Source organism: Pleurodeles waltl, chromosome 2_2, assembly GCF_031143425.1.
Source record: "Pleurodeles waltl isolate 20211129_DDA chromosome 2_2, aPleWal1.hap1.20221129, whole genome shotgun sequence".
In the NCBI taxonomy this organism is placed as follows: domain Eukaryota; kingdom Metazoa; phylum Chordata; class Amphibia; order Caudata; family Salamandridae; genus Pleurodeles; species Pleurodeles waltl.
In genome coordinates, this window is record NC_090439.1 from 905,152,364 (window position 1) to 905,167,032 (window position 14,669).

At 44.4% G+C, this 14,669-nt stretch overlaps 1 protein-coding gene across 4 annotated transcripts in view; it reads left to right on the forward strand.

The window, feature by feature from the left end:
* Nucleotides 1-14,669, forward strand: part of OXR1 (oxidation resistance 1) — a 1,752,159-nt gene that overhangs the window by 358,584 nt on the left and 1,378,906 nt on the right. For all 4 annotated transcript variants that reach the window (XM_069220614.1, XM_069220609.1, XM_069220613.1 and 1 more), the window contains exon 2: nucleotides 13,194-13,272. In XM_069220614.1, coding sequence (XP_069076715.1) covers nucleotides 13,256-13,272 — 17 coding nt within the window. In that variant the 5' untranslated portion in view covers nucleotides 13,194-13,255. The remainder of the gene's footprint in view (nucleotides 1-13,193; nucleotides 13,273-14,669) is intronic.

Consider the following 14,669-nt stretch of genomic DNA (forward strand, 5'->3'; position numbering starts at 1 on the left):
TAATGTTGTTGGATCTAATGTAGATAATTGAATGGCCAGTACAATTGCTGTTGGGTGTTGCCTTTGCTATCATTTCAATGATACCACTGGAAAGTGTTCCACAAATAACTGTAGCACAGAGTAGATAGAGAATAGCTTTCTTTGCAACCTATTTTTGCAGCGTATGCAGCTTGGTGAATAGTTTAATTTAATTTGTCCTCTGAAAGCATTATTAGCACATGCAGTAATACTGTGAAACTCATAAGACTGATTTAGAGGAAAATTCTAGCTTCTTCCCAAATAGGTATTATGATCTTTATGTGTGGCCTATATAGTAAGCCTCAATCCAATGGGCAACAATGAGGTTCAGTCTTGACAGCTGAGGAACCAGGGCTCCTTTTACATGCTAGCTTGTGGCTAAGCAGCATTTCTAATAAAGAAAGATGGGTATTTTCCAGTAGGCCAATGGGTGCCTGTCCTTATGTACCTGTGCACCATATTCAGGTACATAGTGTTAGGAGGAAATGTAGGTGTTTGAGTGATAAAGATTTCCAGTAACACCAAAAAGGAGTATTACTCACTGGGGTGCTCCATGGAATTGCATTGGGAGCTACAACCTCCAGTGCTCACCATAAGGTCAACTAAATGTTTACAAGGGCACAGGATGGGATGCGCTTAAGACATGTAACATGCATGTGCATGATATTGCTAAGTAAGGAAGACCTTTGCCTGCCTCAGCCTGTCAGCTGTCAGCTGTAAATCTGTAGGTCTGTAGTCTAGTGGGAGCTAGTCTAAATTACATATAAGCTGATCCTGTTGACGCAAACCCTTATACTTCATTTGGGGCCAGATATATCAATTTTCCCACTAGCGATTACCTAATTGCGTTTTTTGGGGGGGATTTGCAATTGGGTAATCGCTATTTGAAAGTAGGAAACTCCAGGAGTTTCATTTAGCTATTCACAAAGGCTCGCAAATCAACCTACCTCATTAATATTCATGAGGTAGGTCACATTTTGCAACCTATTGTGAATGGTTACAATCACAGGGATGGTGGCCTGCTGGGCTCAGCAGACCACCATGTCTGTGATTGCTTTTAAATAAAGCAATAATTTTTTTTTAATGCAGCCCGTTTTCCTTAAAGGAAAACAGGATGTATTTAAAAAAAAATGAAAGGTTTCTTTTTCATTTTCTAAGAGTAGGCAGTGGTCGGTGGGACCACTGGCTGCTCTTAAAAAATGTTTTTTGCGTGCATTCACAAAGGGGAAGGGGTCCCTATGGGACCCCATCCAGTTTGCAAATGGGTTACCACCTACTTGAAGTAGGTGGTAAAATGTGAATGTTTTGCAACCGCATTTCGGCCACAAAACATTCCTACATATAGCTACTATTCGGTATTAGGAAGGGGCGCCCTTGACACGCCCATTCCTAATACCGAATCGGTATGTAGTCGCAATTCCAATTTGCGATTCGGTAACAAGTTACCGGATCGCAAATTGTAATACATACCAAAATGCATATTTGCATTTGCAAATGGCCCAAATCGCAAAAATGCATGATACATCTGGCCCTTTGATTCCAAATTGAACGCAACATACCTTTAGAGTAAAGTGCATGGACAATAGTCTTTCATACTTTTACATAGTGCACTTCATATCTGAAATATGTTGAAACTGTAACGTTGGATTGCTACAAGGTAGTTGAGGTTTATAGGTTGGCTTGAGTTCACAGTCATGATTTAAAGTTAGTTTCACCCTAACTAAATCCCCATCACAGACTTGTGCATGAATTATGTTTTACTGAATCTCTTAGCAATTACATTTGCACTTGATCCGGCCTGCCTGTGTGGATATAATCACTGTACAGTCAGCTGGCAGATCACGGCTGGTTAGAAGTAAGTCCCCATTTCTAATAAAACTTATTTCTGCTGCTGACGGAGAAGGTGGATTTGTGAACTTTACAGACTCATTGAAACATCCTCCTACTAATTAGACTCAGGGTTTTCTCACCCAGAATAAACGTCCGCTGGGGAACACCACCCACGCACTGCAAGAGTAGCAGGCAGTGCAGGAAGAAATGCTGAGTAGCTAGGACCTGTGGATTGCCCATCCCACACTCTGGGGCTGCTCACAGTAGGGGGAGTGTTTTTAAAGGCCTGTGGACTTCTAAGAAAATAATTTAACCTCTATTCCGGGGTAAACTGTATCAAATAGTTTGATAACTAAATCCCTGACTACAGATAAGAAGGCCCTTGGTTTAATAAAACTGATTAAGGGTCCTAAACATAATAAGGGGCATACGATTGATTTGGTTTTCTCAAATATTAAATAATTAATACCTATGGCATCATATCTTTTGGCCTGGTCTGACCATTTCTTGATAAGATTGGAATTAACTATACCTAGACATAGGAAATTGATGCATAATATGTTCCTACCCTCCATGCATTGGCATAAGCTTAATGCTGATGCCTGGATTCACACCTTGAAAAGGAATAAACCATCCAGCCAAAATAACGTCACGGATCTGTCAAAATCCTTTGACAACTGGATTGTGGGTAGTCTAGATGCAATCCTACCATTATCCACCAGGAGAAGGGAATGTGGTAGACGGAGCTCTCCCTGGTTTATGGCACATTTGCTGCATCTCAAAAGAGAATGCAGGAAATGGGAAATGAGATGGAGGAAGTTACACAATGAATCTTTAAAATAAGATTACAAAAAAGCAATTCGGTCTTATCATATTGAAATTAAATCTGCTCTAACCAGATACTATACAGCAAAGATCGAACAGGCAGCTAACTCACCTAAACAGATCTTTTGCGTTCTCAATGAGATTACTCAGCCCAAAGAGAATATGGCACTTTTGGATGCATCTCAGGAACATGTCAACAATCTTGCATCATATTTCCAACAAAAAGTGCTAGACATTTATTTAACTTTTCCTGGTGTCATAAACCAGGTACAGAAGGTCTCTAAACAAAAATCAGTGTACACTACATCTTTATCAGTTTTCCCCCGATATCGGAAGATGTCATAAAGAAACATCTTCGATCTATTAAATAAGGATCTCCCCTGGATCGAGCCCCTCCCCAGGTACTATTACTAGGCACCCCATTGACGGTTCCCTTTATTACGTATTCTATCAATATTTCAATGACTGCTGGTGTAGTGCCAGAGCAATGGAAACATGCCATTGTCAAGCCTCTCTTGAAGAAACCTAATCTTGACCCTGGACTTCTTGATAACTATAGGCCTATTTCATTATTGCCGATTCTGTCTAAGATAGCTGAGAAATATGTTCAAACTCAACTGCCTCTTTTTCTGGAAGTCAATAATATTCTACATGCTACTCAGATGGGCTTCAGACCATTACATGGGACAGAGACTGCATTGATCGCTGTTACTGAAGAAGTGAAAAGGCGACTAGATAAGGGCATAGAAACAGCCATTATTCTTCTGGACCTTAGTGACGCTTTTGATACGGTGGACCTGGATATATTAACGAATAGGATACAAGATATTGGATTATCTGGGTCAGCTTTAGACTGGATCAACTCATTTGTTAAAGATAGGCCTTTTCAGGTCTTAGATAGGTCATACTTCTCAGATCATATCAATAGTAGATGCGGAGTTCCACAGGGTCTTCTCTTAGCCCTACTTTATTTAATATCTACATGCTACCGCTGGCAGAAATAATTCAGCCCTTCGGCTGACCTTGGTGTCTCATGCAGATGATTCACAACTAATTATATCTCTTTCACAGGATTCCCGTTCTATAGAGTCAGCATTTGGTCCATGTCTCCAAGCGGTGGCAGCATGGATGACTGGAAGTAAACTTAAACTGAATGACAATAAAACAGAGGTGATGATTTTTGGGCAACAAGCAAAGCCCATCATGAATCCCTCAGTGATTGATGGAATGGGTTTTCTACCCCCAGCTAAAGAATTTATTAAAAGTTTGGAGATTTGGCTCGATCCACAACTGTCAATGGCCCATCAAGCTAACAAAATAGCTGCTTCCTCTTTTGGCCTTCTTAGGTTGTTGAGGAGGGTTTTTACCATCTTACCGTTCATGGCCAAAAGAATAATTGCACAGGTGTAACTCGGTTCTCAAATTGACTATGGGAATGCACTTTTCATGGGCTCACCTGGTTATATGATTAAAAGATTGCAGAGAGTCCAGAAAGCCTCTGCACGTTTGGTACTGAATATTTCTAAGCAGGAATCTATAAAAGCTGGAATTTCATCATTGCATTGGCTGCCAGTGGATAAGAGGATACAGTTTTAAACACTATGCCATATGCATAGAGCTTTGCATAATCGAGGTCCGGAAATGCTGAGGTCGTTAACGTATTTTTATATTCCCAATAGATCACTTAGATCTTCATCAGCATATTTGGCAGTGATTCCCGAAGAAAGCTAGATGGGGGGAAGCTCCCTGGCATATAAGGGGGCGAAGTTGTGGAACTCATTACCGATCAACATACGAGCAATAAACCATGAATTATCCTTTCGCAAGGCTCTGAAGACGTGGCTTTTTAGGGTTTGATCTTCAATTTATCTTTGCTGGATGCTTTTGCTTCAAGTTTGTGCAAACTAAACCACTAAACTGTAGGGGAAGCCCTATAACCCCACTGTACCAGGGCCAATCAATGCAAACAAGAAGATATACAGAGGGGATAAATATAAAGAAAAGACTCTCTTAAGAGAAAAAATTAATTTAGTCACTGAAAAATATTTCTGGGCCAGCGGACAGTAACACTGTTACCGTCTGCTGGCCCAGCGGAAATGTCATAATAGGGAGACAGGAATACCGCCGGCAATGGCAGTATTCTGTCTCCCGCGGCCTCGGCGGTCTTTTCAAAAGACCGCCGAGGTCGTAATGACCCCCATAATGTTCAACATGATGTAAAAGGAGTACACATTGACTCACAGTGCATAACCTGGGGTCAGATACTCACGGCAGATGTTTCACATTGTTCTACATCATTGAACATGGTGGTAAACTAAAACAGTGACAAAAACAACAGACCTGAATGTGTTATGGTGAAACCCAGTGTCAAAGACAGTCAGGCTTTATTATTTTGCTGTTAATGTCTTGTATTAAAGCCTGTAGGCAGGTATTTTACATTGTGAAATCTCACAGATTGATACCATAGGCAAGGATTTAAAGGCTTTAACAATGGTTAATTTCTCTGACAAACTCAATTGGTAGAAGAATTTGCACTGTATTAGTGCTTGTCATATCAACTTATTAGGGTTGTATATTGTTTTGTAACCTTTTGCATTGTTGTAATGTGGTGCTGCTTGTTTTGTGACTCTGTTTACTGAGACACCAATAACCAGGCCACTGTGCATGTGCTGGTACCCCTAAAACTTGTTGAACTGGCTTATACCTAAGTAGCATATTTGACCTTGCAATAGGTCCATTGTATATGCTGTCCAAACTACACCTTGGCTTGGAAAATTAAATCTCACCTATTGACTACAGTGCTTTTGTGCCATCCACTAGTGTGACCAGGCAAACACATCTCCAGGCCTGCCACAGCAGCCTGGCAGATGCTGGTTAAAACTACAACATGCCAAAATAAATTGTTTTCAGCAGGAGAAAACCTTCATTTTAAATATTAAGTATTGTAGCACAGCTCTTGCTTAACTTTGGGGCCAGGACAGCCACAGACCCCCCTCAAGTTCCTCGACAGATACTATACGTCTGGCAAGAGCACTACATGATCTAATGTTCTTATTGAGTTTCCATTATATATGCTGGACAACCGTTGGTTGCGATGTTGCCCTGGGGATTGGGGGTTGGGGTTTGAAGTTGCATGTTTTTGTTGTCCACAGACTATTCGACATTACTGAACTGAAGCTGTCGGTGGCAACGGGGGACCAAGAGGGAGAGTTGAAGAGTGACTGCTACCGGGAGGGGTGGGTGTCCTCCCCAGAGTACGACTCTACCCAATGGCTGACAATAAACTAGTAACCTGGAACATCCGAGGGATGGGGAATGTCATCAAGTGCCACAAGATCCTAGCATACCTGAAAATGAGAGGGGTGCACATAGCATTACTACAAGAAACGCACATTACTTCTCGAGAGGTGGATAGACTGCAACATAGGTGGAGAGGGTAGATATTTGTTACCACATACTCGGCATTCGCACAGAGCACACTGATATGGGTGAGGGCTGGGGTTCCATTCGAAGCCACAGACATAGACAAGGAAGGCCGATATGTCATAGTAGAGGGCAGATTACACGGGTGGCGTGTTATGCTGAGTTGTGTATACGCACCCAACCAAGAACAGATCCTCCTCCTACAAACCCTTTCTGGACGATTGGCTAGACACTCGGGAGGTCAGTTACTGAGACTTTTGTGTACTGGATGCAGTGATGGATTGCTCTCTTACTCCCTTGCCCGGGGCGACAGCACATAGGACAACAAAAGGCCTGAATGAGTTTGTGACACACTGGGGGCTTGAGGACATCTGACGGGTCCAACATCCCCGGGACAAAGATTATTCATACTACTCAGGCCTCCATCAACTGCATACTAGAATAGACCAGGTATTATGCACGGGAACTCTGACTCCCGAGATTACTCACTCCGAGTACCTGGTCCATACCATATCGGACCACAGCCCGTTACTTATTACTTGGTGCTGCTCCGGAATTAGGGGTCCTATCCTGACGTGTAGGCTTCAGCCGATGGCACTGGAAGACCCAGCATACAGGGAGGCTCTCATGCCCCACCTCCTGGAACAGCTTCGCTTTAATAGCAGATCCACCGCATTGCGCCATATAGAGTGGGAATCCCTAAAGGTCACGACACACGGCCACTGTATGGGGCAGTCGGTGGGGATTAGACGAACCCTTGAACTGGAATTAATTTGCCTAGAAAAGGAGATTCATGACAGGAATAACGAGCAGGGTGGGGATGCCTCCATGACACAAAATAACACACAATCACACCCTAGAAAGGCTGCGCTGCCACAATTATCAGAAACATCTAGCGTCTCTGCATGCGGAGTTGGGTAGAGCTGGTAAAATGTTGGCCTGGCTGGTGCGGCCCAATGGAGAGGGTGTACCGATCATGAGCGTCCATGGGACAGATGGGGGCCATGTTTACGCGCCATCCAACATAAATAAGGCATCCAAAACATACTACACGTTCCTCTATCGGCCACCCGAGGAAAATCTACCACACTCGTTGGGACAGCGCCTGCAGGCAGTTCCACTAAGAATCTTGGCGCTTGAGGACAGGGTCCCCCTGGGGGAACCGATAACTATAGATGAGATCAAAACTGCCATTTCACAGCTCGCGGATGACAAGACACCGGGCACGGATGGACTCCCTATGGAGTTCTATGAGACATATGTAGATATCCTCGCCCCCCCCATTAGTTGAGCTCTATACAGAAGCATTTGAAAGGGGCATGCTTCCTGAGACACTGAGGGAGGCACTGGTGGTCCCCTTACCCAAGACCAAATCACGCAACGCCTCGGTGACCGACTTCAGACCCTTATCCATGCTGAACTGTGACTTCAAGATCTTGAGCAAGGCTCTTGCTAACAGGCTGCTCCGACATGTTCCCCACCTCATACACAAGGATCAGAATGGTTTTATTCCTGCGCGTAGCACCTTCCTGAATCTTATTTTCACTGTTATATCTGCCACCCGACGAGCGACACCCCAGAGCCTTGCTCCTCTCGGTGGATCGTGAGTAGGCGTTCGACTCCTTACGTTGGGACTACCTAAGGGCAGTAATGGTATGCATGGGATTGGGAGAGAAATGGGTGCACTGGGTGGAATCGCTGTATTGTCTCCCAGTGGCAAGGGTTCGAGCTGGCAGAGCGATGTCAGACGCCTATCCCATATTTCGAGGCACCAGGCAGAGATGCCTGCTCTCTCCCTTACTGTTCACTCTGGCTATCGAGCCCCTCGCAGCCCAGTTTCGAATGGAGGGACAGGCCAAGGAGATATATTGGGGCACCTCTGAACATGTGGTCTTGCTCTATGCAGACGACCTGTTAATTTACCTGAGGGATGGTATATCAGGGATCCCTTGGGCGCTCCATCTGCTTGAGGACTTCAGTGGTCCATCTGGTCTCAAAGTGAACAGGAAAAAGACACGTTTTTCCACTGTCTGCAGGTATGGACTGCCCTTCTTCATGTCCTGGGGATGTTACTTGGTCCCCCTGCACATTCATGTACCTGGGTATACAAGTGTTCCATGATCTGGGAGACCTACAGGATTGTAACTTAGGTAGAACACTCCGTTCTCTGAGATCGTGCGTGGCTTTTTGGCGCTCATTTAGGCTATCTATGATGGCTCCTGTGTCACTATCTAAAATGATTATGCTGCCCCGTCTCCTATATTTCTTCATCAACCTCCCAGTGACCACCTCGGTGGGTTGGTTCAGGGAACTGAACGCGCTCCTCAGGGAACTCCTTTGGGACGGGGGCCAACAGCGAACGTCTCTTTCCACCCTTCAACGCCCTACTGATAGGGGTGGTCTGGGCGTACCTGACTTTGAACTTTATTACTTGTTTTGTCAGCTTTAGTGGGTAGCCAGGTGGCTTGCGGGAGAGAACCGTCTCGACCTGTTTACATCCCAAGAGGAGGTCGGAGATGACTTGCTGTTGACACGGCTGCTCAGCTCTCGGACTCGTCTCCCGGCACGGAATGTCTTGCTGACGGTGGCCTTGTCATGCTGGAGGGGATGTCTAAGACGCACGGGCGCAACTGTGGCCTACTCCCCTGAAATTCAATTGACGGGGATACCCTTGGGGACACTGGGCTGCACCTTATCGAAAAACCAGATGAGGGCATGGAAACAGGCAGGGGTGTTGACCTTAGGAGACTGTTTCCGCGAAGGGGTATTGCGCCCATTCGAGTCTCTGATGGAGGAGAGCGGAGTCCCGGGGGGGGCAATTTATTTTATATTAGACATTAACAGATGCCTTACATGAACTATGGCCCACGGTAAATGGAGAGCCAGAGACGCATGGAATACTTCACCTTTCACTGACAATAGGGGATGACGCCCACTTGATTACTAGGCTCTCTAGGGCCCTAATTGAGGTTACGCTGGAATCTCTGCAAATATTAAGAGTGAAATGGGAGGAGACACCAGGCAAGGAGTTGACGGATACAGAGTGGCAGAAAGTGTTAGCACACCCTTGTAGGGTATCGCGCAATAAACATCTCCGCTTAATCCAATACAATTATGTACATAGAACATACCTTACCCCTCACAGACTCATGGTGATTTATGGAGGCGGACCCATGGAATGCCCCAGGTGCAAAGCCCTAGACCACATGTTGCGGGAGTGCTTCAAGATACAGGGGTGCTGGCGGGGAGTGCTTGAGTCCTTAGGGGGCACCCTTGATACGCAATTGAACCTGGACCCCTCCTTATGCCTATTGGGTTTACATACTAGACCTGCCTCCAAAAGGGTAGGCAGCAGGTTCCTGGACCTGTCTTTGGTGTTGCTCAGGTGTCGGATTGCTATGACATGGAAGTAACCCGCTGGCCCGTCCCTGGCTGACTGGAAAAGAGATGTGACAACTTGGGCACAGGCCGAATTATACGTGCTAAACAGGGTGGAGGCACGGGGATACGAGCTCCTCCCATTGCCCCACTCTGGGCAGAGGTATTGGAGGCTTGGGAGGTGCAGAGAGGAGAGACAGATGGGGTCCCAGGGATGGGCGATGACACGTCCCACTAGCAATAGACTTTGGACTCCCACAAAGGTGAGCGGAGACATGATGAGATTCCGGGGGGTCTTGCCACTTACCCGGTGCTAAAGGGAAACTACAGTGGGGACACCGACCCTCCAAATTAACCAGATCGGATGACCTAGAATGCCCCAGCCATGACACGGTACTGAAATGTCTTTGCAGCGCACTGTTATAAATGTTTAGTTAAAATGTTCATAGTTTAAAAGGTAACAGCACTAATGGTCACAAATATCCCCCAGCCATGTCAGGAGAGGGACTGCAAGACTACGCAGTTAAGAATCGTGCACTGAGTATGTTGAATGCAAGGGACATAAACGGAAAGGTTATGTTCTGAAAATGTTACTAACGGCGCACCAGTTATTCTGTATACCTTTGTATGCCTCTACTGCACTGAGAATGAACGATTTCAGAATCGGGTCAAATTTGCATAAAATACCAATAAACAAAGGGCCTGATTACAACTTTGGAGGAGGTGTTAATCCGTCCCAAATGTGACGTATAGACCACCAGCCGTATTACGAGTTCCATAGGATATATTGGACTCGTAATACGGCTGGTGGTATATCCGTCACTTTACCGTCACTTTTGGGACGGATTAACACCTCCTCCAAAGTTGTAATCAGGCCCAAAGTTTTTAAAAAAAAAGTATTGTAGCACACAAGGCAGGGTGCATGGTATTTAAAAGTAGGGAATATATAATGTTACATTTTACATGTCTTTCCAGTGACTAGCAACCAAAAGCTATTTTCATTGTAGCAAGTCTGGCTGTTCCACAGAGAAACACTAGGATGCACTATTACATTTAATAATGCTCTGTGGTTAGAAAACACCTAGAAATGTAATTCTTAAACTATTTGTAATAGTTATAAAAATCCCAAACGTACTAGTGAAATTGAATGTGTATTAAGAAAAAGGTACTTCTAGAAAGTTACATTTTCCATGCCAAAAGCTTGCTGAGGGTAATTTGCGTTAGCCTCCAGCTGCAGCCCTCTTAGTGTTCAAGCCCTGAATGAGGTGTGAAAACTACTCCCAGAGCAGAGACAAAGACCTGCATGTGGAGAGGTATTTCTGTTTCTCCGACAGGATGACCATTTGTGGAGTGCTTAGGAACTTGATCAACTACAAAGAGGCCTTCCCATTACAGCAGCTTCTGATGGCACTTGCATGGGACCCTTTCTTGTTCCCCAAGTCAGGAAGGTTCTAATCCCAGTGGAGAGGGAGCAACCTCAGAAACAGTTTGAAGTGACCACTGAGGAGGGGTTGCTCATTTCTCTGGCCACACTTCCTTGGTGGGCAATCAGACTCTGCACAAGGGGAGAAGGGTTTCATCATCTTTGATTTAGACAGAGCGGGACACTGTGGAATTGTTTGTAGTAGGGCACATAGGAATGTCTGCAAAAATGGGTAGAGTTACCACTGGGAACTTTTTTCCTATTGATTAGGGAATTGCCAGGAGCCACCCCCACTCACATGCTAGTGCCAGGACGAAATGTGGCATCCCCGACACCCTCCTCAGAACAATCTGTACCTGTAGAAGAACAGAAAAATTACTGCACCTGCTGTTTGAGACCTATGAAGAGACTCGAAGGGACAAATCTGTTCCCACTTGCACCCAGGACAGAGTAGTGGACTCCAAGGGTCAACTGGATGACCTGTGCAAGCTACAGAGCCACAACAAGCTGCAAGTGGCCTTTTCACTGATGGGTCCAACTGACCACTACAAACTGGACCTGACCTGTATCCTTCTGGTGACCTATGCTGGTGTGAGTCTCAACTCTCAAGTTCTGTAACTGTGCTGAATTGAAGTGTACTTCTGATAGCATCCCTGAAAAACCTAGGACTTTAACGATTTTTGGGCTACAGACCTTCAGAGGACCCAGACAAACCTGCCAAGCCAAACCGCCCAAGGTGTGTTGGTGCTGAGATGAAGAAACAGGTTTCCCCTGCTCAGAGCTTCTCTACAGCAACAAATTCAATTCAGCCGACACTAACAGAGAAGGTATCAGCCTTTGTGTAGCCCTTTTTGGATACAGCCTGCAACCTTGCCCTTTTGTGACATTCCAAGCTACGGAAAAGAGACGAATGGCCTGATTCAGATTTTGGCAGTTGGGTTACTCTGTCACAACGGTGACGGCTGTCCCATCCATCAAAATATAAATCCCACGGGAAATAATGGGATTTATATTTCAGCAGATGGGATATCCATCACTGTTGTAACGAGTAACACGTCTGCTGAAATCTAAATCAGTCCGTAAGTCTGACAGTAGAAATCTTGATCTGGCGAAGGCACCAAAAGTAACCGACTGGTGAGAGGACTTACCTAAGCACAACATTTTAATTTCTACCACTGAGTTTTTCCCACCAAAACCAACGGCTTCACTGGGACCTAGTCTAATTCCATTCTGACATCTCTTTGGATCCAGCATGCTGACTCGCCCCATTGAAGGATCTTGACTTCTAGAAAAAGTCCTAAGGCATAACCTCGGACAGGTTTGAACCTGGTTGGTATTTCTGAACTGTTCTTCATTACAGTTGGCCTGAAATTGTGTCTAGGTCCCGTTCTCCCATGGACGTTGAATACCATTTGTGTGCTGCACTTTTTGGGACCACTTTTACTTTCAACTTTAAAAATTAATGTCTACAGTTTCCCTTCTTTGATTTCTGTCATTTTGGTGTCATTTTGTTCATTAAATTATTTTCTATTTTGTAAATTGGAGTGGGACTTTTATTGTGTTGTGTTTTTTACTTTTTAACTGGTTTGGTACTTCTAAATGCTTTACTCTTTTTCTTAGGTTTAGCCTATCTGCTCTGTCCCATAACTATCAAGGGTTGAGCTCAGGCCTAAGTTACCGAAACCTTTAAATGGACTTGAGAAGATAGGGACCTTATTAATTGTGACAGACTGCCACCCACCACAACTAATAACTCATTTTCACAGCCTAGTATTTATCTGTGTCTATATTTAAGTAATTCCCCGTGCCTAAAATAAAGGACTGACTGAAGCTTCTGAGCTAATAACCCACAACTCCAGAGCCAGCCTTGGACCCTTCCACCTCACTACCCTGAGAGTCAAGTTCTAAAAATGGTACTTGGTTTCAGTTTAGGGACACAGTAGGGGGGGGGGGCAGAACAGGTGTTGCCCAGTAACCCCTGATGCATTGTCACCTTATGAACCTGCTTTTTCGGTACCAAATGTCTATATGCCTCCTTACTTTAACATCTGTGAAGGTTCTCAGGCCACTTCATATGTCAATGAACAACAGCTGCATAAACTAGATTCTGAATTTGTATTTTCTAATTTGTTATTGAATTCACTGGCGTCTTAGTACCTCACATGCTTTCCAGAGTTAAAAAGACGCAGTTGATCCTATGTATCTTCATATAATAACGGCAAAGCTATTCTGAGCATGTGATTAATACTGAGAATATTTTAATATTCACCTCCGCTTTCTCGCCTTTTTTATCCAGGTCTGCTGGATAAATCTCCTTGCAAAAGAGCTGTCATAAATGTGAAGAGAAGCACCGTCAAGATGTTTGGAACTAAAAGGTCAGGCTTGTTTTGCATGTTCCTTTTACACATATTAATGAGACACGATGAGCCGTTATTGAGATATGTGATATCACTTGTGTTATTATAAATATCCCTCAGTGTTCCTCGTTGAGCTGCCTGCCATGCCGCACGTGAACCTGAGCTTGCTTCGTGCTTCATTCACTGACAACTTAGGCCTCAGTGTGTGTGTAATTCTCAAGAAATAGTTTAATTGCAGAACCCAATGAGCGCAGGCAACCAGATTTTGCTGTGGCAAGGACGCAGTTCTTGCCATTTTGATATCACAGAAACAGGAAATCGCATTGAATTTCATCAGTTTCAATACCTACTTTGTCTACTTGATCAATAATCAGTGAAAATGTTCCCTCGTGAACGGCAGCATTGCCTTCTGTTGACAGAGAGATAATAAATGGCTGCAAGTGTGAAAAGGAGTTTTAAGCGTAGGTGCCTCAGAAATTTACAGCAATTTCTTAAGAGGTAATTTAGCTATAGTAGGACTGATTCACAAGATTGTGTAACAGTTTGAGACAAATCTGAGTTGTGCAAAAAAATTGAATGGATTTCGACCTCAGTGTTACTCCTTATTTATGGTATAATCAGGCCACTGGCTTGGAGGGGAGTTATGAGCAGGGCTCTCGGGATTTCCAGGGTAATGTACAGCAGCCAATAGAGTCCCGTTTTTCTTGGTATTTCGGGGACTTGTAGTCCCAGTTTTATAAAATGATAAAAAGTAGTTTTGTCTGAGCATTCTGGATCAGAAGAGAAAGAGTTGTATATGTCTGCAAATGTGTTTCGATTGTTTTCACAATGTTATTTCAGTCACTACTTCGATTCGTTGATTTTGTATTGATGCTCAAGGAACGCAATACCGCTGCCCGGTGTGTCCGGTTGGTGACTGCACACTTAGGTAAAATATTTATGGTGGGGTGTGGGGTTTACAGGGCGCAGAATAAGAGCAAAGCCCAAGTGTGGGCGCGAGAACGGTGATAAAGCTCTAATAGCACGTTTTCTTTTTTCCATGGTACACAATCTGAGAATTTGCATTTATGGTACCACGAAGAGACTCTAAATGTACTTTTGTGTCCTCTCCTTAGATTTAGAAATGTCCGTTCCTTTTAGTCTTTACATGCATCAAAACTGGCGTGTCACTGGCGTGAATGTTAAAGACCTTAGCGACATCTATATTCCTTGAAAGGCTGGAGAAATGGTTTTGTCTCTGGACACGTTTGTATCTAAGCCCAGTCACGTCTCCCCATCACTCCTCTGGTTCTTGCGATTAAGTTTAAATTGGCTGCTATTAAGTGGCTGAATCATCGAAAGCAGCCCCTCGTTCGCCTTTCCTTTCCTCCTTTTGTTTGCTATTTGCATCCTTGGCACCACGCAGCTTATTTGTT